Source organism: Pleurodeles waltl, chromosome 3_1 (genome assembly GCF_031143425.1).
Source record: "Pleurodeles waltl isolate 20211129_DDA chromosome 3_1, aPleWal1.hap1.20221129, whole genome shotgun sequence".
Classification (NCBI taxonomy): domain Eukaryota; kingdom Metazoa; phylum Chordata; class Amphibia; order Caudata; family Salamandridae; genus Pleurodeles; species Pleurodeles waltl.
This window is the reverse complement of record NC_090440.1, coordinates 483,568,196-483,594,193: the sequence shown is the minus strand read 5'-3', so window position 1 is coordinate 483,594,193 and position 25,998 is coordinate 483,568,196. Positions and strand designations below refer to the sequence as shown.

The 25,998-nt window shown below is 46.5% G+C and overlaps 1 protein-coding gene across 2 annotated transcripts in view; it reads right to left on the bottom strand.

Annotated features, from left to right (window-relative positions):
* Positions 1-25,998, bottom strand: part of CHD2 (chromodomain helicase DNA binding protein 2) — a 1,519,436-nt gene that overhangs the window by 365,319 nt on the left and 1,128,119 nt on the right. For both annotated transcript variants that reach the window (XM_069222751.1, XM_069222752.1), the window contains 2 exons: positions 18,244-18,394; positions 17,206-17,325 (listed from right to left, as the gene is read on the bottom strand). In XM_069222751.1, the coding sequence (XP_069078852.1) occupies positions 17,206-17,325; positions 18,244-18,394 (271 nt within the window). The remainder of the gene's footprint in view (positions 1-17,205; positions 17,326-18,243; positions 18,395-25,998) is intronic.

The window sequence follows — 25,998 nt, the reverse complement described above, 5'->3', positions numbered from 1 at the left end:
GCCGAATTTTGCAATTCGCACCGTTTGCGAATGCAAAATTCTCTGCAAAATGAGATATACCTGTTTGGTACGCAATTCATTGCTCAAACTGACCACAGACCTCTCAGATGGTTTATGCAGATGAAACGTGAGAACCATAAACTTCTGAAGAGGTCCATCTCCCTACAGGGAATGGACTTTTCAGTGGACCACAGACCAGGGACTGCCCATGCCATGCAGAAAGATGTTCCAGGATTTTCCACTTAGACAATGAAGAGACTCTTGGAAAAGGTTAGTCTCATCCTCTTTCATTTGGGGGTGAGGGGTTGTGTAGGAAAGTGCCTCTTTTGCCATGGTTTCCCCAAACGTTTTGCCTGATATCTGTAGGAGGCTGGACTGGCTTGTAGTGAGTACCAAGGGGTACTTACACCTTGCACCAGGCCCAGGTATCCCTTATTAGTGTAGAGGGGTGTCTAGCAGCTTAGGCTGATAGAAAAGGTAGCTTAGCAGAGCAGCTTAGGCTGAACTAGGAGACGAGTGAAGCTCCTACAGTACCACTAGTGTCATATGCACAATATCATAAGAAAACACAATACACAGATATACTAAAAATAAAGGTACTTTATTTTTATGACAATATTCCAAAGTATCTCAGTGAGTACCCTCAGTATGAGGATAGCAAATATAGACAAGATATCTGTACACAATAACGAAATATGCAGTAATAGCAATAGAAAACAGTGCAAACAATGTATAGTCACAATAGAATGCAATGGGGGCACATAGGGATAGGGGCAACAAAAACCATATACTCTAGAAGTGGAATGCGAACCGTGAATGGGCCCCAAACCTATATGACCTTGTAGAGGGTCGCTGGGACTGTAAGAAAACAGTGAGGGTTAGAAAAATAGCCCACCCCAAGACCCTGAAAAGTGAGTGCAAAGTGCACTGAAGTTCCCCAAAGAGCACAGAAGTCGTGATAGGGGAATTATGCAGGAAAGACCAACACCAGCAATGCAACAACGATGGATTTCCAGACGAGAGTACCTGTGGAACAAGGGGACTAAGTCCAAAAGTCACGATCAAGTCGGGCGTGGGCTCTGATGAGCTCTTGCATTCGTTATCTAAGGAATTCCCCAAAGCAGAGACCCTAAATAGCCAGAAAAGAGGGTTTGGCTACTTAGGAGAGAGGATAGGCTAGCATCACCTGAAGGAGCCTATCAGAAGGAGTCTCTGACGTCACCTGCTGGCCCTGGCCACTCAGAGCAGTCCATTGTGAAAGCAGCACCTCTGTTTCCAAGATGGCGGAGGTCTGGAGCACACTGGAGGAGCTCTGGGCACCTCCCAGGGGAGGTGCAGGTCAGGGGAGTGGTCACTCCCATTTCCTTTGTCCAGTTTCACACCAGAGCAGGGCTGAGGGGTCCCTGAACCGGTGTAGACTGGCTTATGCAGAAATGGGCACCATCTGTGCCCATGAAAGCATTTCCAGAGGCTGGGGGAGGCTACTCATCCCCTGCCTTAACACCTTTTTCCAAAGGGAGAGGGTGTACACCCTCTCTCTGAGGAAGTCCTTTGTTCTGCCTTCCTGGGCCAAGCCTGGCTGGACCCAGGAGGGCAGAAACCTGTCTGAAGGGTTGGCAGCAGCTGCAGTGAAACCCCGGGAAAGGCAGTTTGGCAGTACCCGGGTCTGTGCTAGAGACCCGGGGAATCATGGGATTGTCTCCCCAATACCAGGATGGCACTGGTGGGGCAATTCCATGATCTTAGACATGTTACATGGCCATATTCGGAGTTACCATTGTGAAGCTACACATAGGTAGTGACCTATATGTAGTGCACGCGTGTAATGGTGTCCCCGCACTCACAAAGTCCGGGGAATTGGCCCTGAACAATGTGGGGGAACCTTGGCTAGTGCCAGGGTGCCCACACACTAAGTAACTTAGCACCCAACCTTTACCAGGTAAAGGTTAGACATATAGGTGACTTATAAGTTACTTAAGTGCAGTATAAAATGGCTGTGAAATAACATGGACGTTATTTCACTCAGGCTGCAGTGGCAGGCCTGTGTAAGAATTGTCTGAGCTCCCTATGGGTGGCAAAAGAAATGCTGCAGCCCATAGGGATCTCCTGGAACCCCAATACCCTGGGTACCTCAGTACCATATACTAGGGAATTATAAGGGTGTTCCAGTATGCCAATGTAAATTGGTGAAATTGGTCACTAGCCTGTTAGTGAAAATTTTGAAAGAAATGAGAGAGCATAACCACTGAGGTTCTGGTTAGCAGAGCCTCAGTGAGACAGTTAGGCATCACACAGGGAACACATACATATAGGTCACAAACTTATGAACACTGGGGTCCTGACTAGCAGGGTCCCAGTGACACATAACAACCATACTGAAAACATAGGGTCTTCACTATGAGCAATGGGCCCTGGCTGGCAGGATCCCAGTGAGACAGTGAAAACACCCTGACATACACTCACAAACAGGCCAAAAGTGGGGGTAACAAGGCTAGAAAGAGGCTACTTTCTCACACAATCCCCCCCCCCCCAAACGAATGACAATAAGGCTAACCTTGGCCAGTTGAGACTTTATTGTCTAAGTGGTGATAAGTAGAGAGTAGCTCTGCAATAGACTGGTTACTCCCTTTATCATCCACTATATGGTTACTTCCCTGTGGGGATGTAAACCACCCTGTTTGAAGTTTTTTAGCTATGCAACAATGTGAAGATATATTTTCAGAGTTTCTATCAGTAAGTTTTAGTTTAGAGCAGTGGGAATTGTCCACTGAACCTATTTGTAGTGATGAAAATGCCAGACAGGGATGCTGTCTCAGTAAAGCCATAGCTGGGCAAAAACTTTGTCCATATTGCTGGAAGAGAGAACATGGATGCTGTTTCTCTTGAGTTGGAGCAGGGCAGGGATGCTGTCCTATGAGCTCCACACTAGGGCAGGGATGCTGTCCTAAGTGTTGTGAGGTAGTGCAAGGTTTCTGCACTAAGGTTTCTCTGGGATGGTTGGAGGGATGCTCCATGTTAACTAAAATGGTGCTCTTTTTCTCACCAATGTTAGTTATCCCACAGAGAGGTACTTCCACCTCAGGGAGTACAGCTATGGCACCTGATGATTCCCTTGGAACAGGTGCCACCCCAGGAGAGGTTTCTCCCACCACAGGAATGGTATCCTGAATGGTAGGGTGGTTAGGGGATACTTATACCCTTTTTACCTGTTGTTGGAGAGAGATCCTGAGTTTTCAGGCCTTCTCTCCTTTGCTTTTTCATTTCAGTAGAAATGAGAGGGAACAATTCCTCAGGGATACCCAGCATGGCTGCATGGGTATAAAACTCTACATCAGCCCAACCTGAGGCCTCTAGGTCATTACCTAAGAGACAGTCTACAGGTAAACTAGGTGATACTACCACCTGCTTAGGGCCAGTAACTCCACCCCAACTAAACTGAATTATAGCTAAGGGAAGAAACTTAGTGGAGTTATGGACATCAATAATCTTATACTGTTGTCCAATGATGTGTTGTTCAGGGGCCACAAGGTTTTCAGTCACCAGAGTGATACTGGCACCTGTGTCCCTGTAGGCCTGAGCCTCAACACCATTTACTGAAACTGTCTGCCTGTACTTATCCATTGTAAGGGGACAAGCAGCCAGTGTGGCAAGGCCAATGCCACTAGGTGTGACAGAAACTGTCTTGGGACTGACTACCCCAGTTTCTATGATGGACCCATAAGTGAACCCAACTACACCCTTAACTTGACTGTTGCCAGCAGTCCCACCACTAGTACCACTACTGCTAGGGGCACTAGAGCTTGATGTATTAGTGGTGGTAGGCTCATGGGGTTTACCTGGACAGGACTTATCCCCTGGCCTATGGCCTCTGTTTTTACACACAAAGCACCAAGGCTTTTTAATGTGTGCAGGTTGTGAAGAAGAGGAAGAATGAAAATGTCACTTACCCAGTGTACATCTGTTCGTGGCATCAGTCGCAGTAGATTCGCATGTTCTGCAATAGCTCGCCATCTGGTGTTGGGCCGGAGTGTTACAAGTTGTTTTTCTTCGAAGAAGTCTTTCGAGTCACGGGACCGAGTGACTCCTCCTTTTGTCTCCATTGCGCATGGGCGTCGACTCCATCCTCGATTGTTTTTCCCCGCAGAGGGTGAGGTAGGAGTTGAATTGTAGTAATAGTGCCCATGCAATGGAGTGACTAAGTATGCACTTATTTAAGGTTGAGATGATACATATATAAATAATTGAAGGTAACTTCCAAACTGCTACAGGCTCCCGGGGAGGCGGGTGGGCACATGCGAATCTACTGCGACTGATGCCACGAACAGATGTACACTGGGTAAGTGACATTTTCAGTTCGATGGCATCTGTCGCTGTAGATACGCATGTTCTGCAATAGACTAGTAAGCAGTTATTTCCCCAAAAGCGGTGGATCAGCCTGTAGGAGTGGAAGTAGTCTGAAATAATGTCCTTAATACAGCTTGACCTACTGTGGCTTGTTGTGCGGATAACACGTCTACACAGTAGTGCTTGGTGAATGTGTGAGGCGTAGACCATGTGGCTGCCTTACATATTTCTTGCATTGGGATGTTTCCTAGAAAGGCCATGGTAGCACCTTTCTTTCTGGTTGAGTGTGCCCTTGGTGTAATGGGCAGCTGTCGTTTAGCTTTAAGGTAGCAGATTTGGATGCATTTAACTATCCATCTGGCTATACCTTGTTTTGAAATTGGGTTTCCTGCATGAGGTTTTTGAAATGCAATAAAGAGTTGTTTAGTCTTTCTGATGTTCTTTGTTCTGTCAATGTAATACATTAATGCTCTTTTGACATCTAATGTATGTAGTGCCCTTTCAGCTACGGTATCTGGCTGTGGAAAGAACACCGGAAGTTCCACTGTTTGATTTAGATGGAACGGTGAAATAACCTTTGGCAAAAATTTAGGATTGGTCCTTAGGACGACTTTATTTTTGTGTAGTTGTATAAAAGGTTCCTGTATAGTAAACGCCTGAATCTCGCTTACTCTTCTCAGGGAAGTAATGGCGATGAGAAATGCCACCTTCCAGGTTAGGAACTGTATGTCGCAGGAGTGCATGGGTTCAAAAGGTGGACCCATAAGTCTAGTTAGGACAACATTTAGGTTCCATGAAGGAACAGGTAGTGTTCTTGGTGGTATAATTCTCCTAAGGCCCTCCATGAATGCTTTAATGACTGGTATTTTATATAGGGAAGTTGAATAGGTAGTCTGCAGGTATGCAGATATTGCTGCAAGGTGAATCTTAATGGAAGAGAAAGCTAGGTTAGATTTTTGTAAGTGAAGCAAGTAACCCACTACATGTTCTGGAGTTGTGTGTAATGGTTGTATTTGATTAATATGGCAGTAGCAAACAAACCTCTTCCATTTACTTGCATAGCAGTGCCTGGTGGATGGCCTTCTTGCTTGTTTTATGACTTCCATACATTCTTGGGTAAGTTGTAAGTGCCCGAATTCTAGGATTTCAGGAGCCAGATTGCTAGATTCAGCGATGCTGGATCTGGGTGTCTGATCTTTTGGTTGTGCTGTGTCAACAGATCTGGCCTGTTGGGCAATTTGATGCAGGGTACCACTGATAGGTCTAGCAGCGTTGTGTACCAGGGTTGCCTTGCCCAAGTTGGTGCTATCAATATGAGTTTGAGTTTGCTTTGACTGAGTTTGTTTACCAGGTAAGGAAGGAGAGGGAGAGGAGGAAAAGCGTAAGCAAATATCCCTGACCAGTTCATCCATAGGGCATTGCCTTGGGATTGTTTGTGTGGGTATCTGGATGCGAAGTTTTGGCATTTTGCGTTCTCCCTTGTCGCAAACAAGTCTATCTGAGGTGTTCCCCAGAGTTTGAAATAAGTGTTCAGTATTTGGGGGTGAATTTCCCATTCGTGGACCTGTTGGTGATCTCGAGAGAGATTGTCTGCGAGTTGATTTTGTATCCCTGGTATAAACTGTGCAATTAGGCGAATTTGGTTGTGAATTGCCCAATGCCAAATTTTTTGTGCTAACAGGCTTAACTGCGTGGAGTGCGTCCCTCCCTGCTTGTTTAGATAATACATTGTTGTCATGTTGTCTGTTTTGACGAGAATGTATTTGTGAACTATTATTGGTTGGAAAGCTTTTAGTGCTTGAAAAACTGCAAGAAGTTCTAGGTGATTGATATGCAGTTTTGTTTGATGTACGTTCCATTGTCCTTGTATGCTGTGTTGATCGAGGTGTGCTCCCCACCCTGTCATGGAAGCATCTGTTGTTATTACGTATTGTGGCACTGGGTCTTGGAAAGGCCGCCCCTTGTTTAAATTTATGTTGTTCCACCACAGAAGCGAGAGGTAAGTTTGGCGGTCTATTAACACCAGATCTAGAAGGTGACCCTGTGCTTGAGACCACTGTGATGCTAGGCATTGTTGCAAGGGCCTCATGTGCAGTCTTGCGTTTGGGACAATGGCTATGCATGATGACATCATGCCTAGGAGTTGTAATACCATCTTTGCTTGTATCTTTTGTGTTGGATACATGCGTTGTATGAGGGTGTTGAAATTTTGAATTCTTTGTGCACTTGGAGTGGCTACTCCTTTTGATGTGTCTATTATGGCTCCCAGGTATTGTTGTACCTTGCGTGGCAGAATTTTGGATTTTGTGAAATTGACGGTGAACCCTAGTTTGAAGAGGGTTTGTATGATATGATTCGTGTGATTTGAGCACTCTATTAACGAATGGGCCTTGATTAGCCAGTCGTCTAGATATGGGAACACATGTATTTGCTGTCTTCTGATGTGTGCAGCGACTACCGCTAGACATTTGGTAAAGACTCTTGGTGCGGTTGTTAATCCGAAAGGCAGTACCTTGAATTGGTAATGTATTCCTTTGAATACAAACCTTAGGTATTTCCTGTGCGATGGGTGTATTGGTATATGGAAATAAGCATCCTTGAGGTCTAAAGTTGCCATGTAGTCGTGCAGCTTTAGCAATGGCAATACTTCTTGTAGTGTGACCATGTGGAAGTGGTCTGATTTGATGAAAGTGTTGACTACTCTGAGGTCTAGGATTGGTCTCAGTGTTTTGTCCTTCTTTGGTATCAGAAAGTACAGTGAGTAAACTCCTGTGTTTATTTGTGTGTTTGGCACTAATTCGATTGCATTCTTTTGCAATAGTGCCTGCACTTCTATCTCTAGGAGATTGGAATGGTGTGTTGTTAAATTTTGTGCTTTTGGTGGTATGTTTGGAGGGAACTGTAGAAATTCTATGCAGTAACCATGTTGGATAATTGCTAGAACCCAAGTGTCTGTAGTGATTTTCTCCCATGCTCTGTAATAATGACCTATTCGTCCCCCCACTGGTGTTGTGTGGAGGGGGTGAGTGACATGTGAGTCACTGTTTAGTAGTAGGGGTTTTGGGGCTTTGGAATCTTCCTCTATTTCTAGGGAATTGCCCTCCTCTATATTGTCCCCGAAAACCTCCTCTATACTGTCCTTGGTAACTGGACGGTGTGGCTTGTGAGGTGCTGGCTTGTGTGCTTTGACCCCGAAACCCCCCTCGAAAGGGCGTTTTACGGAATGAGCTGTAATTCCCTCTGCTCTGCGGGGAGTAGAGTGCGCCCATGGCTTTGGCAGTGTCCGTATCTTTTTTGAGTTTCTCAATTGCTGTGTCCACTTCTGGACCGAACAGTTCTTTTTCATTAAAAGGCATATTGAGAACTGCTTGTTGAATCTCTGGTTTAAATCCAGACGTTCGGAGCCATGCATGCCTTCTGATAGTTATAGATGTATTAATTGTCCGTGCAGCTGTATCTGCAGTGTCCATGGAGGAGCGGATCTGGTTGTTGGAGATGGCCTGTCCCTCCTCAACCAATTGTTTTGCCCTATTTTGGAAGTCTTTGGGCAGATGTTCAATGAGATGTTGCATCTCGTCCCAGTGGGCTCTGTCATAGCGCGCAAGTAGTGCCTGGGAGTTCGCGATGCGCCACTGGTTTGCAGCTTGTGCTGCGACTCTCTTACCAGCTGCATCAAACTTGCGGCTTTCTTTATCTGGGGGTGGTGCATCTCCAGATGTGTGAGAGTTGGCCCTTTTTCTAGCTGCTCCTACAACAACAGAGTCTGGTGGCAGCTGTGTTGTGATGAAAGCCGGGTCCGTAGGAGGCGGCTTATACTTTTTTTCCACCCTTGGTGTGATTGCCCTACTTTTGACCGGGTCCTTAAATATGTCTTTTGCGTGCCGGAGCATACCAGGGAGCATAGGCAGGCTTTGGTAGGAGCTGTGGGTGGAGGAGAGTGTGTTGAACAAGAAATCATCCTCGACCTGTTCTGAGTGGAGGCTTACGTTGTGAAATTGTGCTGCTCTAGCCACCACCTGAGAGTACGCGGTGCTGTCTTCTGGTGGAGATGGTTTTGTAGGGTATGCCTCTGGGCTGTTATCTGACACTGGGGCGTCGTATAGGTCCCATGCGTCCTGGTCTTGGTCACCCTGGCTCATGGTGGTGTGAGCTGGGGAGTGTGATGGCGTTTGTGCTGGTGAAACGTTAATCACGGGCGGAGGAGAGGGTGGTGGTGTAACTCTTTTCACCACTTTTGGTTGTGGTGCTTGTTCCGTCTGGAACTCCAACCTTCTCTTTCTCCTAATGGGGGGAAGGGTGCTTATTTTCCCTGTCCCCTGCTGAATGAAGATACGCTTTTGCGTATGGTCCGCATCAGTTGCTTGTAGCTCTTCCTCAAACCTATGCTTCTGCATTTGGGAGGTTAGCGAGTGCTCTTCTGTATAAGAGCCTGAAGCTGGGTCGCTTGCAGTTTGTTTCGGCATCGAAACTTTGTCTGCGTGTTTTTTCGGCTCCGAGGTGACTTTTTTCCTTTTCGGGGCCGAAACCTCTCGGCGTCGATCTGTTTCGGTGCCGCTGTCTCGGCGTCGAGCCGTGTCCACACCGGCATCTCGGTGTCGAGGCTTGTCTCCAGCACTTTCTCGGTCCCGAGAAGGCTGCGTGCCGGTGTCTCGACCGGAGTCGGACGATCTCGGCACCGTTTGGGCCTTTTTCGGTGCCGACGGTCGGTCACCGATTTTATGGGTTGAGCCATGGCCTGGTGGCAGTGGCGTCCCCTGGGCCTTGTAAATGTTTCTTTGTGTGGTTTTCGACGTCTTACTCACGGTTTGTGTATCGTCGAATCCTTCGGAGTCTGAGTCTTGGATCGAGAAGGTACCTTCCTCTTCCTGTTCCTCGAACTCCCGTCGGGCTGTCGGTGCGGACGCCATTTGAAGTCTTCTGGCTCGACGGTCTCGGAGTGTTTTTCGGGACCGGAACGCACGACAGGCCTCGCAGGTGTCTTCGCTGTGCTCAGGTGACAGGCACAGGTTGCAGACCAAGTGTTGGTCTGTGTAGGGGTATTTATTGTGGCATTTGGGGCAGAAACGGAAAGGGGTCCGTTCCATCGGCGTTCCTCAGCACGCGGTCGGGCCGACCAGGCCCCGACGGAGGATCGAAAAACTACCCCGAGGGGCACCGGAGCTCTTCGATCTTCGATGCGGTGTTGAATGTAAGTACGCCGATCCCGAACGCAACAATACCGACGAAAATCTTCCGAAATTAACTATTTTTTCTGTTCCGAAACTCGGAGCGACAGGAACACGTCCGAACCCGATGGCGGAAAAAAAACAATCGAGGATGGAGTCGACGCCCATGCGCAATGGAGACAAAAGGAGGAGTCACTCGGTCCCGTGACTCGAAAGACTTCTTCGAAGAAAAACAACTTGTAACACTCCGGCCCAACACCAGATGGCGAGCTATTGCAGAACATGCGTATCTACAGCGACAGATGCCATCGAACTTTGTTTTATCCCCACCCCCTGAAGAGTGTTTAAGATTTGAAGAAGGATCTTTGGTTTTACCCTTATCCCCATGCTTATCTTGAGATTTCTCACCATCTTTCTTCTTGCCCTCCTTGTCACCCCCTGTATGAACTTTTCTGTTCACCCTTGTTCTGACCCATTTGTCTGCCTTCTTTCCCAATTCTTGGGGAGAGGTCAGATCAGAGTCTACCACGTACTGGTGTAACAAATCAGACAAACAATTATTAAGAATATGCTCTCTCAGGATTAAGTTATACAGGCTTTCATAGTCAGAAACTTTACTGCCATGTAACCACCCCTCCAAGGCCTTCACTGAATGGTCAACAAAGTCTACCCAGTCTTGTGAAGACTCCTTTTTGGTTTCTCTGAACTTCATCCTGTCCTGTTCAGTGGTTAAGCCATAACCATCTAGGAGTGCATTCTAAGAACTTTGAAATCATTGGCCTCACTTTCTTTTACAGTAAGGAGCCTATCCCTACCCTTTCCACTGAAAGATAGCCATAGGATAGCAGCCCACTGCCTTTGAGGGACATCCTGTACAACACAGGCCCTATCAAGTGCAGCAAACCACTTATTAATGTCACCCCCCTCCTTGTAAGGGGGAACTATCTTGTGCAGATTCCTAGAATCATGCTCTTTTGCAGGATGACTATTTGGAATACTGCTGCTGCCACCATGGGTTTCTAAACCCAATTTCTGTCTTTCTCTTTCTATTTCCAAGGACTGCCTATCTAAATCCAGCTGTTGCTTCTTGAGCTTCAGCCTGGATTGTTCCACTCTCAATCTATTGAGTTCCCTTTCTAACACTCTGTCATCAGGGTGGGTGGGTAGGGCATGTCTTGAAACAGAGGAATGGTGAGAATGAACAGAAGGAGACCTGACCATAACAGATGGCACACTAACATTCTGGCCTACAGAAGTGACACTTCTACTGTGATGAGAAACAACACTATTAGTGTGATGTGAAGCAACACTCTTACTGTGATGGGAATTGACATCAGTACCAGCTATGCTAGGTTGCCTGCTAAGGGGCAGGTTGGAAAGATTCTCTCCCAAATCTTTTGCTAGGGGTGCCCCAGAATCAGAATGGGAACCATCAGCTAATTTCTCACCAGAAGTGCCAACAAAAGTCTTGTCTTGTTCAACTAGCATGTTAACTAATAGTTCTCTAGAGGGATTCTTCCCTACCCCTAAACCTCTTTCTACACAGAGACTCCGTGCTGCCTTCCAGCTAAGGTGATCATAAGCAGTCTTGGACAGATCAACAGTTTGGCCTGTGCCAGACATTATAGAAAGTGTTTAAGGGACAGAAAAGTGAGAAAAAAGTTTTTCAGAACTTTTTAAAGGACAGAAAAAAAACTGTTAAAACTTTTAAAGAACTTTTTGAAAGTTTAGAGGTACTTTTCAGCACTTTAGTAAAGAAGTGAGAGAAGAAAAGCAAAACTTTTTGGTTAGGTGTACATACACTGAACTTGTTTTGTATATTTTTCTCTTATGAAAAGTACAATCACAAAAGTGGTAAGTAGTTGCAAAGTACTTATCCCACCGCTGCACAACCAATGTAGGAGGCTGGACTGGCTTGTAGTGAGTACCAAGGGGTACTTACACCTTGCACCAGGCCCAGGTAACCCTTATTAGTGTAGACGGGTGTCTAGCAGCTTAGGCTGATAGAAAGGGTAGCTTAGCAGAGCAGCTTAGGCTGAACTAGGAGACGAGTGAAGCTCCTACAGTACCACTAGTGTCATATGCACAATATCATAAGAAAACACAATACACAGATATACTAAAAATAAAGGTACTTTATTTTTATGACAATATGCCAAAGTATCTCAGTGAGTACCCTCAGTATGAGGATAGCAAATATACACAAGATATATGTACACAATACCGAAATATGCAGTAATAGCAATAGAAAACAGTGCAAACAATGTATAGTCATAATAGAATGCAATGGGGGCACATAGGGATAGGGGCAACACAAACCATATACTCTAGAAGTGGAATGCGAGCCACGAATGGACCCCAAACCTATGTGACCTTGTAGAGGGTAGCTGGGACTGTAAGAAAACAGTGAGGGTTAGAAAAATAGCCCACCCCAAGACCCTGAAAAGTGAGTGCAAAGTGCACTGAAGTTCCCCAAAGAGCACAGAAGTCGTGATAGGGGAATTCTGCAGGAAAGACCAGCACCAGCAATGCAACAACAATGGATTTCCAGACGAGAGTACCTGTGGAACAAGGGGACCAAGTCCAAAAGTCACGATCAAGTCGGGAGTGGGCAGATGCCCAGGAAATGCCAGCTGTGGGTGCAAAGAAGCTGCCACTGGATGGTAGAAGCTGAGGATTCTGCAAGAACGACAAGGGCTAGAAACTTCCCATTTGGAGGATGGATGTCCCACGTCGTGAAGAGTCGTGCAGAAGTGTTTTCCCGCAGAAAGACCGCAAACAAGCCTTGCTAGCTGCAAAGCTCGCGGTTAGGGTTTTTGGTTGCTGCTGTGGCCCAGGAGGGACCAGGATGTCGCCAATTGCGTGAGGGGACAGAGGGGGCGTCCAGCAAGACAAGGAGCCCTCTCAGAAGCAGGCAGCACCCGCAGAAGTGCCGGAACAGGCACTACAAAGTGGAGTGAAACGGTGCTCACCCGAAGTTGCACAAGAGAGTCCCACGCCGCCGGAGGACAACTCAGGAGGTCGTGCAATGCAGGTTAGAGTGCCGTGGACCCAGGCTTGGCTGTGCACGAAGGAAATCCTCGGTGAGTGCACAGGAGCCGGAGTAGCTGCAAAACACGCAGTTCCCAGCAATGCAGTCTAGCGTGGGGAGGCAAGGACTTACCTCCACCAAACTTGGACTGAATAGTCACTGGACTGTGGGAGTCACTTGGACAGAGTTGCTGAGTTCAAGGGACCTCGCTCGTCGTGCTGAGAGGAGACCCAGAGGACCGGTGATGCAGTTCTTTGGTGCCTGCGGTTGCAGGGGGAAGATTCCGTCGACCCACGGGAGATTTCTTCTGAGCTTCTAGTGCAGAGAGGAGGCAGACTACCCCCACAGCATGCACCACCAGGAAAACAGTCGAGAAGGCGGCAGGATCAGCGTTACAATGTCGCAGTAGTCGTCTTTGCTACTTTGTTGCAGTTTTGCAGGCTTCCAGCGCGGTCAGCAGTCGATTCCTTGGCAGAAGGTGAAGAGAGAGATGCAGAGGCACTCTGATGAGCTCTTGCATTCGTTATCTAAGGAATTCCCCAAAGCAGAGACCCTAAATAGCCAGAAAAGAGGGTTTGGCTACTTAGGAGAGAGGATAGGCTAGCAACACCTGAAGGAGCCTATCAGAAGGAGTCTCTGACGTCACCTGCTGGCCCTGGCCACTCAGAGCAGTCCAGTGTGCCAGCAGCACCTCTGTTTCCAAGATGGCAGAGGTCTGGAGCACACTGGAGGAGCTCTGGGCAACTCCCAGGGGAGGTGCAGGTCAGGGGAGTGGTCACTCCCATTTCCTTTGCCCAGTTTCGCGCCAGAGCAGGGCTGAGGGGTCCCTGAACCGGTGTAGACTGGCTTATGCAGAAATGGGCACCATCTGTGCCCATGAAAGCATTTCAAGAGGCTGGGGGAGGCTACTCCTCCCCTGCCTTAACACCTTTTTCCAAAGGGAGAGGGTGTAACACCCTCTCTCTGAGGAAGTCCTATGTTCTGCCTTCCTGGGCCAAGCCTGGCTGGAACCCAGGAGGGCAGAAACCTGTCTGAGGGGTTGGCAGCAGCAGCAGCTGCAGTGAAACCCCGGGAAAGGCAGTTTGGCAGTACCCGGGTCTGTGCTAGAGACCCGGGGAATCATGGGATTGTCTCCCCAATACCAGGATGGCATTGGTGGGGCAATTCCATGATCTTAGTCATGTTACATGGCCATATTCGGAGTTACCATTGTGAAGCTACACATAGGTAGTGACCTATATGTAGTGCACGCGTGTAATGGTGTCCCTGCACACACAAAGTCCGGGGAATTGGCCCTGAACAATGTGGGGACACCTTGGCTAGTGCCAGGGTGCCCACACACTAAGTAACTTAGCACCCAACCTTTACCAGGTAAAGGTTACACATATAGGTGAGTTATAAGTTACTTAAGTGCAGTGTAAAATGGCTGTGAAATAACGTGGACGTTATTTCACTCAGGCTGCAGTGGCAGGCCTGTGTAAGAATTGTCTGAGCTCCCTATGGGTGGCAAAATAAATGCTGCAGCCCATAGGGATCTCCTGGAACCCCAATACCCTGGGTACCTCAGTACCATATACTAGGGAATTATAAGGGTGTTCCAGTATGCCAATGTAAATTGGCGAAATTGGTCACTAGCCTGTTAGTGACAATTTGGAAAGAAATGAGAGAGCATAACCACTGAGGTTCTGGTTAGCAGAGCCTCAGTGAGACAGGCATCACACAGGGAACACATACATATAGGTCACAAACTTATGAGCACTGGGGTCCTGACTAGCAGGGTCCCAGTGACACATAACAACCATACTGAAAACATAGGGTCTTCACTATGAGCACTGGGCCCTGGCTGGCAGGATCCCAGTGAGACAGTGAATACACCCTGACATACACTCACAAACAGGCCAAAAGTGGGGGTAACAAGGCTAGAAAGAGGCTACTTTCTCACAATATCTAATGCTAACTTGACTGAGTGTGTAATGGGACCCTGCTAACCAGGCCCCAGCACCTGTGTTCTTTCCCTAAACTGTAATATTGCTACCACAATTGGCAAACCTCTGGCACACAGCTAAGTCTCTTTTAAAGGTACCAGTGGTACCAAGAGCCTTGTGACCAGAGAAGGTCTCTAAGGGCTGCAGCATGTATTATGCTACCCTAGGAGATCTCTCACCAAACACTTACACTCTGCTATTGCAGACTGTGTGTTTTGGTGGAGAGAAAAAGGTAAAGTCCACATTACAAACACTGCTTGTGGTATAGCTAAGTCATCCCTCTGGCAGGCCTCACAGCCCTAAGACAGGGTGCACTATACCACAGATGACGGCATAGATGCATGAGCAATATGCCCTTACAGTGTCCAAGTCCATTCTTAGACAATTTAAGTGCAGTGAGGCCATGTTGAGTACATGGGCTGGGAGTTTGTCACTACTATGCTAAGGAGTTTGGTATCCAACTTCTTAAAACTCCTTAGCTTAATAAATCCACACTGATACCAGATGCCCCCTGAAAACCAACCAACTTTCCAGTGTGTGGCGGACCGGTCTCTGCCAGCCTGCCACCACCAGACAGGTTTCTGGTCCCCTGAGGTGAGAGTCTCTGTGCTCTCGGAGGTCAGAACAAAGCCAGGTCTGACTGAAGGTGTTTCACACCTCCCCCTACCAGGAACAGCAAAACTCTGCAGTGAGCCTCAAAGGCCCCTGCTCTTTCTCATGCTGACTGAGGACACTGTCACTGGAGATGTCCACCCCTCTGACCAAGCTCCACTTTTTGGCATCAAGCAGGAAAACTAGTAAGCAGGAGTGTCCACCTTAGCTGGGAGTGTCTACCTTAGCTGGTACCATCCCTAGTGTGCCCAGAGCTGAGGGGAACCCTCTCTTCAGAATTCTCCATATTGACTTGGAGGGTGTTACCCAATAGGAACAGGGATGTGCCCCCCTCCCCAAAGGGAATGGGCACATGGAGGGTGTAGACACCCTAAAGGTCAGTAGCCACTGGCTACTGCCCTCCGACTTCTGTAACGCCCCTAAGTTTAATATTCTTCCTAGGCTTCCTGGCAACCAGAGAAGAAGCACCAAAGAGCTGCACAAGCAATGAAGCCTCCAGACGACAAATGACTTGGCCCCAGCCCTACCGGTCTGTCTGCAGCTTCAAGACACCTGCTACAAAAAGACTTGTCTTGCAAGCCCAGAAACCTCTACAAATCCTCAGAGGACTGTCTGCATTCCCCATACACCAAAAACTCCTGAGGACTGAGGATCTGTCCAGAAAGAAGGACTCCTGGGCCCTCCGGAACCACAAGTCCTGACCACCCTGCATCCGACGCCTCCGGCCCCACTCAGGGTAGTCCACGAGCCAAGTGAAGGTTCCCCAATGATTCCAGACCCGAATCCACTGTGGGCTGACCCCTCCTGGCCAGCATTACAGCACCTGCAGCCTTAACGCAATGGATCCCCTTGACCGCGACCAGCTCTGGTAAAGTATTGCCAAAGTTCAAAGACACCTCTGCATTCGAAGCCCCCAGACCTTGTGGAACCCAACGAGGGCCCTCCAACATCCAGTGACATCTCAACTTTCCTGCCCAGCCACTGGCATCCAGCTCCCTGGATCGAGCCTGCAGCATCTTTATGAAACCAACAATTTCCGTTGCTTTACATTGGGCATACAACTGTGTGTTTGCATCAGGGACCTGGCAATCCCTGTGCAGCTGGTGGTGCATGTTTGCTGTTGATTTGTGCCCCCCTGTGTTGATATAAACCCTCTGGGCCTGTGTCCTGAAACCGCAGGTACTTACCTGTAAACCCTGCCTTTTTGAGTGACCTCAGTCTCTACTGATTTCCACTGGACATCCGATACCAACTTTGACCCCTGCACCCGGCAGCCCCAGTGCTGCTGGTGGTGCATCCTTGGTGTCCCCTGGAACCTTGCCCTGTGGGCACCTCAAACACGGAAGACTGGGATAATAAGTTGAGTACTTAATTGTAATTAGTGATTGTGTTTTTCCTCCGATAGTACTGCACTGCATTCACTAATTTTGCACTAAGTGTCTATTTTTGCCATTAGAAAGTATTGCTATATAAAAAGCATTTTCACTGTGGCTTACCATGAAAATAACTATTAATACTTGAAAGTGTTACAACCTTGAAACTATATTTAGCTGCAACAAAGATTCCTTTTGGTTCTAAAATAAACGTAACAAAGTATCTGTTTTTATATAAACATCGGACTGGAGTTAGTCATTAAGTGTGTGCCTCATTTCTTGTACAACAAACAACAAATGCTTAGTACTACCCTCTGACAAGCTTACTGCTCGCCCACACTACTACAAGAGGGAGTATTGGTATTATCTATTTTAGCCTCTTTTAAGCATCTGGGGATCCACTGGACTCTGTGCATGCTGTACCTTACTTTGGTATACAAATAAATATGCTTTTCCTTTTCTAAAGAAAAAGCGCAGGCAGGCCAACCAGTTATTGAGTGTTATTATTGTGTGCCAGTGAATGGCACACAACACAGAGAGGGAGCAAAAGAAAAAGAGAATATAAATCGGCACTGTTCCTGAATTTACATACTCCCTCTGAAGAAGTTGTTATCCATCTTACAGAGCTCTGACTGGTGAAGTGTATAATGCAGTGGCAGACCATTTCTTTCTAGGTCCTGTACAGTGACACTCACCTCCTCACCAAGACCAGCCTCCTTCCTCTCTAGCTCCTTCTTCAACAGTTTAAGCAGGTAATCGACTCTGGACTGCAAGTGTTTTCCTTGGGGTTTTTTGTCTAGTTCCATAGGTAGGATCTTAAAAATAAATAAGTGATTAATATAATCTGGAATTTAGAAACGGCAGGATGCATACATCTTTATTATTGGTAACAAATAGTTGGTTTTAGGTCTGGGGAGAATACAGAATAGCCAAACAAATGAAAACCAAAGACTAGTGAGACAAAAGAGGGAAAGAGACAATACTTTGAGCATCGACAAAACGGAGAGCAACTTTGAAACCAAATGCCAAGTTAGGAAGAAGTGCAGAAAATAGTGTCAAGCTGAATAGAAAAAACTGCTTTACGGCTAAAGTGAAAGTGCACGATTAGAAGAAATGGAGAAGTAGATTCACTGTTCAAAATAAGACTAACTATGCTTACACATTAAAGAATGCCAAATACACTGCCAGTTAAATATGAATAGCAGAAGAGACGGAAAGGCCATAATGGCATACTCTGAAAATGTGTTTTTTTTCTTTTAAATGTACAGATTGCCAACCAGAATGAGAAGCGCAGAACACTGAAGAATTGAAATAAACTGAATTTCTGAATTGAGGAAAAAGAATCCTGAGAGAGAAGAAGCTAAAAGTGTTTGAAATATTACAGAATTTTCTCTTGAGTAGAAAAAAAATTCGTTACGGTTTTGAAAGAAGTTAGAAAACATACACACGAAAGTTAGACAGGAAGAATGCTAGGCACGAGAGAGAAACCAGACTCCAGGTCAACAGTTTGGATATAGGTGTACAGGATCAACCATCCGTGACATGTAAGCACGAGAGGATTGATGATGGACCTGTGTATACAAGACCAGTGAGGGAGGGAGAAGATTTCTATCAAAAAAGGCATACACTGGTGCATTTTAATACACACAGTTTATCACTCTGAATGCACAGTGCATGAAGTATTCCAGGCAGAGATCACATATTGTCTGTCATGCAGATAATGTAAGCTTTACCTTGTCAGCCATGTTAAGTTCAGGATCGGTTTTAATTTGCTCCCAGTTCCCATAACCATGTTCAAGTATTCCCAACAGCAAATGTGAATCATCTTCCACTCCCCAGTCTACATCGAAATGAGCTGGTTTGACACGACTTAACAAGCGATACCTGATGTAAGAAGGGATAACTATTAAGCATCAAAATAAAAAAATGTTTAAATTGCCAATGTATATTTTACGTATCTTATATCATTCTATCTTAAATGCTTTCCCCAGCATTATGTTTACGTTTTTTAAAAATTATTATTTAATTTTTATTTTAGAAGACATGCAGTGCAAATCTTATTTGTAAGCATCTTCAGCTGTTGGGGATCCAGCAATTCACCTATTCCTGCTCTTAGTTTTGGGGAAAGCATAAACTGAAGTAAATGGACTACAAGGGGATTATTTACGAAAAGATCTACAATAAATTAGTACATGTTTATGAGTATTAGTGACGTACGACGCACTGAACCAATCTTATGTGAATTAATGAAAAATAAAACTTTTCAGAGTCATGCAATGAAAAAAGAAAAAAACAGTAAAGCAACTAGCAGGTGTACCACAAATTATATTACAAATAATTAATCTGTATTGAAACATCAGATACATAGAACAACAGTAGGCCTCCAGGGGTTCTTAAAGCAGCAAAAAAAACACACATATCTTTGTACATGTTTTCATACAGTGATTCACTGAAACAGATGTGTGCGCTCCACTCTTAATGCATGGAACATTCTTGAAGAATGATCCATGCCTTAAGAATGGAGTGCACACATCTCTCAGTGAATCACTATAAAAATATGTAAAGTGCTGTTTTCAGAAGCTCAAGCAAGACTGAGCTTGAGACCAAAAAGTGCACAATAACACAAAGCTTTAGCATACTTAAACCATGATGGATACCGAAAAGATTAAGTGCACACCGTTAGGTGCTTCCAAAAAAGTGGCAAGAAAAGTGTAACATTTTACCGGTGAAGGCGCACTTCCCTAGGAGGAAGATAATGTGCAATGACCTCTTGTACTTCAGATGAGATGGCTGCTAGTTACTGTATAGTTCTAAGGAAAGCCTTTTGAGGGAGGATGTTTCTCACACAGAAAAATGTAGCTTCTCTTGGAAGACCTAGAAAGGTCAATGCAACAACTATAATGCTATCCAGCATAATGATGTTTACAGTTCAATGGTTCACCCTGCCGAAATCATACTCCTCGTTCCCAAAATGCATCTCAAACAGCCAGCAAGTCTTTGTAAATAACATCCAATGTGATTTTACAATCAATCCTATGGAAAAGAAGGCATTATGGCACTGGGTCTGTACAGCACGAATTGTTCTATCCAATGCATGTGCATGGAAAATTAAAGTCAAAATAAGTTGCAATGTGAAAAAGAGAAGTCTGGGAGTTCTTCAGGTTGGTAAGAAGAGAGGAATAGAAAGTAAGAATATTAACCTCTGACACATCTACCCCACCTTCCAAAAAATACAATTACTTAAGAGGTAGTCTTTGAAACTGTAGCACTGCTTTAAATCTTCAGTTTATCCACAGAAATACCTCGTGCCAATGCAACAGAGCCTAGACAGGTAAAAGGTAGGTGATGAAATATATATTTTTTTCATTTTTTCCGGTTTTTCCAAAAGCAGGTGTTCTCGTATCTTAGACGAGGATTTGATTTGTTGATTATATAAAGAAACATCAGAAGAGAATAATTAGCATATCACTGACATGGACAACTATGGCCCAGTATTCCTGAAATAACTGGTGATGGTTCACATGGCAGACAGACCTATGCTCCTTAACCACGGCCTCTAGAAAACAACCGATGTTTGCAGAGCTAGATGTGATTGAACTTCCTTATGGTTCCTTGACCCTAAGCTCTGGGATGAGCTACCATTACATCAGTGCCTCCTCAGTGACTTCTCCTGTTTTAAAAGGGCTCTTACAACACATTTAGTCTGCTAAGGGGTCGCACCTCTTTCCGAAAGGCACGTGTCCTCTTCAGTAGCCCCCCTGCAGTGTTTTCCTTTTGCCCCTCAACTTTTCATGTTTAAGCACCAAGATACCGCTTGGTTGGTGAAAATGTCCTCTATAAATAAGTAAAGAACAAGTTATATTTCTCTACGGTAACACATTGTCTGGTAGAGACATATTCTAGTTGCAGATTACTTACCTTAGAATTTCCCCCAGGCATCAGACTGGATCCAGAGAATTTGCATCAAGGAGTATCTTTGCGGGCCGTCATGTGGCATCAGTTGACTCCGCCTCCCTCACTGGAGTTGTGGTCGCCGTGATGACATCGCAGTCATATATAGGTGCCAACCCGGCACACTGATGTAAGTTTCTTTAAACAATTTTGCAAGCCAGAAGTGCAGAGCTATGAAGAACACTGAGATTGGTGTATCAGGACTTGGGCCCTGAAAGAGAGTCCAGAAATCAGTTTGCAGACCGGGGGGGGAGGGGAGGGTTGGGTGGCTCGGTAAGGAATTTGACAACTAGAATATGTCTCTAAAAGGTAATTTGTTGCCGAAGGTAGGTAGTGTTGGAAAGTACCCACTTTTGGGCATGGTTACCCCCACTTTATGCCTGCTGTCAGAATGCTTTGACTGTTTTCACTGGGATCCTGCTAACCAGGACGCCAGTGATTGTGCTTTTTATGCTCTAAATTTGGTTGTCTAGGACTTGCACACCCCACAATTGGCATGCTGGTGCCCCCATGTAAGTCCCTAGTATATGGTACCTAGGTTCCTTGGGAATTGGGGCACCAGGGGTTACCCATGGGCAAGTATTATGCCGCCCATGGGTTCCCATGTAAAATTTGTAAGCAGACCTGCCATTGCACTACAAGCCACTGCACAAGGTCAATGTAAGTTACCCCTATGGAAGGCCTTTCCAGCCCAGAGGACAAGGTGCAGGTACCTGTGAGTGAGGGCACCCCTGCATGAGCAGAGGTGCCTCTACAAACTTCAGCTCCATTGCACTGGACTTCTTAAGTGCAGGGAAGCCATTTTGGCCGTGTACTAGACGCAGGTCACTACTTTTGTCCAGCTACGTAATGGTAACTCTGAACCTGGGCATGCTTGGTATCAAACATGTCGGTGTCATACCCCAATAATGATGCCATTATTGGTTTTATGAGTTAATGCACTCTGGGGGCTCCTTAGAGGACCCCCTCATTGCTCCTACCAGTCTTCTGGGGTTTTCTGGGCAGACCGCGCTGCTGTTACCCCTCAGACAGCTTTCTGACCTCCTGCTGCTTGACAAGGTCAGGTAGAGGATGGCAGCACAAAGGATTTCCTGTGGGAGAGGGCGGTAAAACCCTCTCCCTTGTAAATTGGTGTTACATGGCTTGGGGGGGGAGGGGTAGCCTCCCCAAGCCTCCTGTATGCTTTGAAGGGCACATTTGGTGCCCTCCTTGCATAAACCGGTATGCACCAGTCCAGGGATCCCCGGTCCCTGCTCTGGCACGAAACTGGACATAGAAAAGGGGAGCGACCACTCCTCTGTCCAACACCACCTTAGTGGTGGTGCCCAGAGCTCCTCCAGGTGGCCAATTGATTCTGCCATCTTGAATCCAAGCTGGCCAGAGGCCCCTGGGAGCATCTGAGTGGTCAGATCAGGAAGGTGAGGTCACAGACCTCTCCTGGTAGGTGGTCACCTTACGAGGTGACCAATCCCCCCTTCCTGGGCTATTTAGGGTCTCCTCCTTGGGTGGGTCTTCAGATTTGACGTACAAGATTCCAGCAGAAATACTCTCCATTGTTTACTCTATCTTCTGTCCACTGGGACTGCAACTGGACCCACCAGGAACTGACAATCTGCAACTTCAGCCACAAATCCGCTCGGCAACATTGTTTCTTTGGTTCCTTCTAGCGGCTGTGCATCCTCTGAGGATGGCAAGTCTTCAGCCTGCACAAGAAGTAAGAAGGAATCTCCCTTGGAGTGAAGGAGTCACTCCCCTGGATCTGCAGGCACCAACTACAATGACGACTGGCTGTGTGGATCTGCTCTCCTCCATAACTGCGTGGATCCTAATCACAGGTGGTGGTCTGGAGTGGTCCCCTCGTTCCGCCCTACCAGCTGTCCAACTTGGGAGACGGTAAGCTCTTGCCACTCTTTGCAAGACAGTACCCCTGTGCAACAGAACTCTTGCAGCTACCAAGGCTTGTTTGCTCCTCCTCCAAGAGATCTTCAGGCTCCGTGTATCCCCGGACCCTAGCACTCGTTTCTGCAAAGCACAGTCTCCTGTCTGCTACTCCAGCGATGTGGGACTCCCCTTCAGGTGTGCTGTGTGGGCCTCACTGCGTCTGCTGTGCCTGCTGCTAGTGGGTTGCCTGTGGGAGCTGCCTCCACTTCTTGTGCCTCTCCCCGCTGCTGAGGGTCACCCCAGACTCCCCTTCTGTCAGGATCCACCTTTGGGTTCTTCCTGTCTTGCATAATCCAAAGTCCTCCTGTTGGTTTTGAGGAAAACCAGATACTTACCTCTGCTCTCCTGGTCACTAAGGGTCACTCTGGTACTCCCCTCTTGGAGTTCCTAGTTCTTCCAGCACCCTTCTACTGATTCCACTTCCTTGGGTGGGAGATTGTATTTCACATTCCACTTTTTTAGTATATAGTTTTGCCCTCCCCTAGGACCTTCACTGTTTACCTATACTTTTTCCAATGCTTATTGCTTTCTATGCTCTCTACTGTTTGCTAATGTGTATATAATAGTGTGTTTACTTACTTCGAGTTGAGGGATTGCCTATTCAGTATTCTAGTATTTGTGTTACTATAATAAAGTACCTTTATTTATGTAACGCTGTGTGGTTCTTTCATGTGTGATAGCGCTGTGTGACTACAGTGGTATTGCATAATTTTGCATGTCTCCTGGATAAATCTTGGCTGCCCATTCATAGTTAACTCTAGAGAGCCCTGGCTTCCTAGACAGTGCCTACACTTCATCAATAGGGGGATACCTGGACCTGGTATAGGGTGATAACACCATAGATGTCCACCACACAATATGCCAGCTTCCTAAAAGTAGTGTGCCCAACTGATAGAGACTTCTAGTTGCAGATTCCTTAACTTAGGATAGATACCCAAGCAATGCCTTCCCCGGAGGTGGGTCTGCAAACCAAGATCATACTAGGAAGTCCTGCAGGACCGAATGGCCAAAATAGCCATCCCTGCGGACCTGACTGTCCAGGCAGTAGTGTTTGGTGAACGTGTGCAGGGATGCCTATGTTGTCACTTGGCAGATGTCCAGGACTGGAACACAATGTGCTAATGCAGTGGTTGCACCTGTTGCTCTGGTGAAGTGAGCATGCAAATCCACAGGGGGGTGCTTCTTAGCCAAAGCGTAGCACAACTTGATGCAGAGAACAAACCATCTAAAGCTGGTTCTCTTCTGCACCTCCCGCCTTTTCTGCACACCCACATAACCCACAAAGAGTTGATCTTCCACCTGGAAGTCTTTGGTACGATTGAGGTAGAATGCCAATGTTCTTTTTTGATCCAGATGGTGGAGTCTCTCCTCCTCACAAGAAAGATGTGGGGGCGGATAAAAAGTAGGCAAGATGATGGACTGACCTACATGAAAGGGCATGACCAATTTAGGGAGGAAAGAGGCCCTAGTACGAAGCACCACTTTGTCAGGATGGACAGAGATAAAGAGTGGCTTCGAAGAAAGAGCTTGTAGCTCACTCTCCATGCAGAGGTAATGGACACAAGGAAGGCTGTTTTTTAAAGGGAGGGGCTTAAAAGGACAAATATGAAGAGGGTCAAAAGGAGCACACATAGGGAAATTAAGTACCAGGTTTAAATCCCACTGGGGCATTATGAACGGGTTAGGTGGTAAAATGTGGGTAAGACCTTAAAGGAATTGGCCACAATGGGAGATTTAAACATGGATGGCTGATCAAGAAGTCTGAGGAAAGGAGATATTGCAGACAGATAAACATTAAGAGTGTCCGAAGCGGAGCCCTGCTGTGGAAGAGAGAGAATAAACAAAACGACCTCAGACAGAGGTGCAGAAAGGGGAACAACGGTTTTGTTGGTACACCATGCCACAAATTATGCCAACGACAGGATTATACCGTTTTGGTGAAGGTATGCGTGGCTGCGAAGATAATATCATAGACTTCGGGCAGAAGATCGAAAGCTGTCAGCAGATCTAACCAATGCTCTCCCCGCTGCTGAAAGAGACCTTGCGCCACCTCCGGATGGAGATGCCATTTGTGAATGACCATGCATTGACAGTTAAATTTGTCTGCTCTGGGATTAAGAGAGCCCGCCAGATGTTGAACGACCAGGGATATGCCCTCACTTTCCAGCCATGTCCATAGACACAGGGCCTTGTCTCGGGAGCTCTCATTATCCTAATAAGGCGGCTAGATTTGGGTGGCAGCATCACCTGAATTGTGGGGAACTGAGTCTAATCCCACACCATGTGATAACTGTTGACCTAATCCGTTGCTGGCCAACTAGCAGCACCTCATCTCTGCCCAAGAGCAGGGACAATTTGTGGCAACTGGGCGCATGACATAATGACTTCTCAGGCAAATCGAGGCGGATCATGTCTCATCCTTTTTTCTCAGTTACATTAGTCTCACACATGCAAAGTCAAACAGAGGCAGGGAATGGTTCAATAAGACGTATTAAATCAGCTGCATCTCAGATAAAATGGAATGAAAAGCAATGATTTGAATGATGAAACATACTAGAAGCAAAATGGTGACAAGAAATTTGAAACACAGGAAAAGTCCTGGCAAATGATCACTACGTGCAATATATGCAATTCCTACCTAAACTATATTAGAGCACAGCAAGATAAGCCCTAATCCGCCCTTCAGATTCCCCCCTGGGAAGACATTATCCCCTAAACCTGAGTTTGAAAGCAACAAGGAAGCCTGTTGTCTATAGAGACACCATCCCCATGTAGGCGAGGGAACCGGTGGTCTCAGCAAGCAGCTGTAATGAAGTCAGACAGCATGCTGTCATTGTCATCTGGCTGGAACTTCCCTCTAACGTGTATGGGACAGGCAAGTGTTTTTATAATAAAACAACTGATGTTCTGAGAAAATGTCCCCACATAAAAATACGCATGTTTCTGTGAATGTTAGAGACACAGCCTACGACTGGTGCTGACAATCTTATCTCGCGGCATCCTTGAAGAAAGTAGAGAGTGAAAAGAATATTGTGTTAAGGAACGTAATGCTTTCCTAGGGTAAAGGACAACTACTTAAAAAAAATAAAAAAACAAAAGGAATGTGGCCGATTCTGAAATAATAAAAAAGAAGCAGAATAAAATGTTACTAGGTTAAAGGGCACAAGCAGCAGGCTATACAACAGCCTCTTGACAAAGGGTCCACAACTCCACCCCGCCCTGCTTGTTGCAGTACCACATGGCAGTGGTATTGGCTGCAAACATCTGCACCACTTTCCCTTGGAGAGAGGGAAGGAATGCTTTCAATGCAAGCCTGATCGCCCTGTGCTCCAGAAGGTTGATGTGGAGCCCGAACTTTGCCGGAGACCAGATGGCTCTGTTCTCCGCCTCTCCCATGTGGCCGCCCCATCCCAGGAGTGACATCTGTCACCAGTCTGATCTGGTTGGGGAAGAGAAAGGGATCTGCCTCTGACCCATTCTCAGTTCGTTAACCACCAGTGCAGATCTTGTGCAATTTCCTCAGAGAACTGGATCATGCTGGAGAGATTACCCTGATGCTATGCCCACTGGAACTTCAGGTCCCACTGCACAGCTCA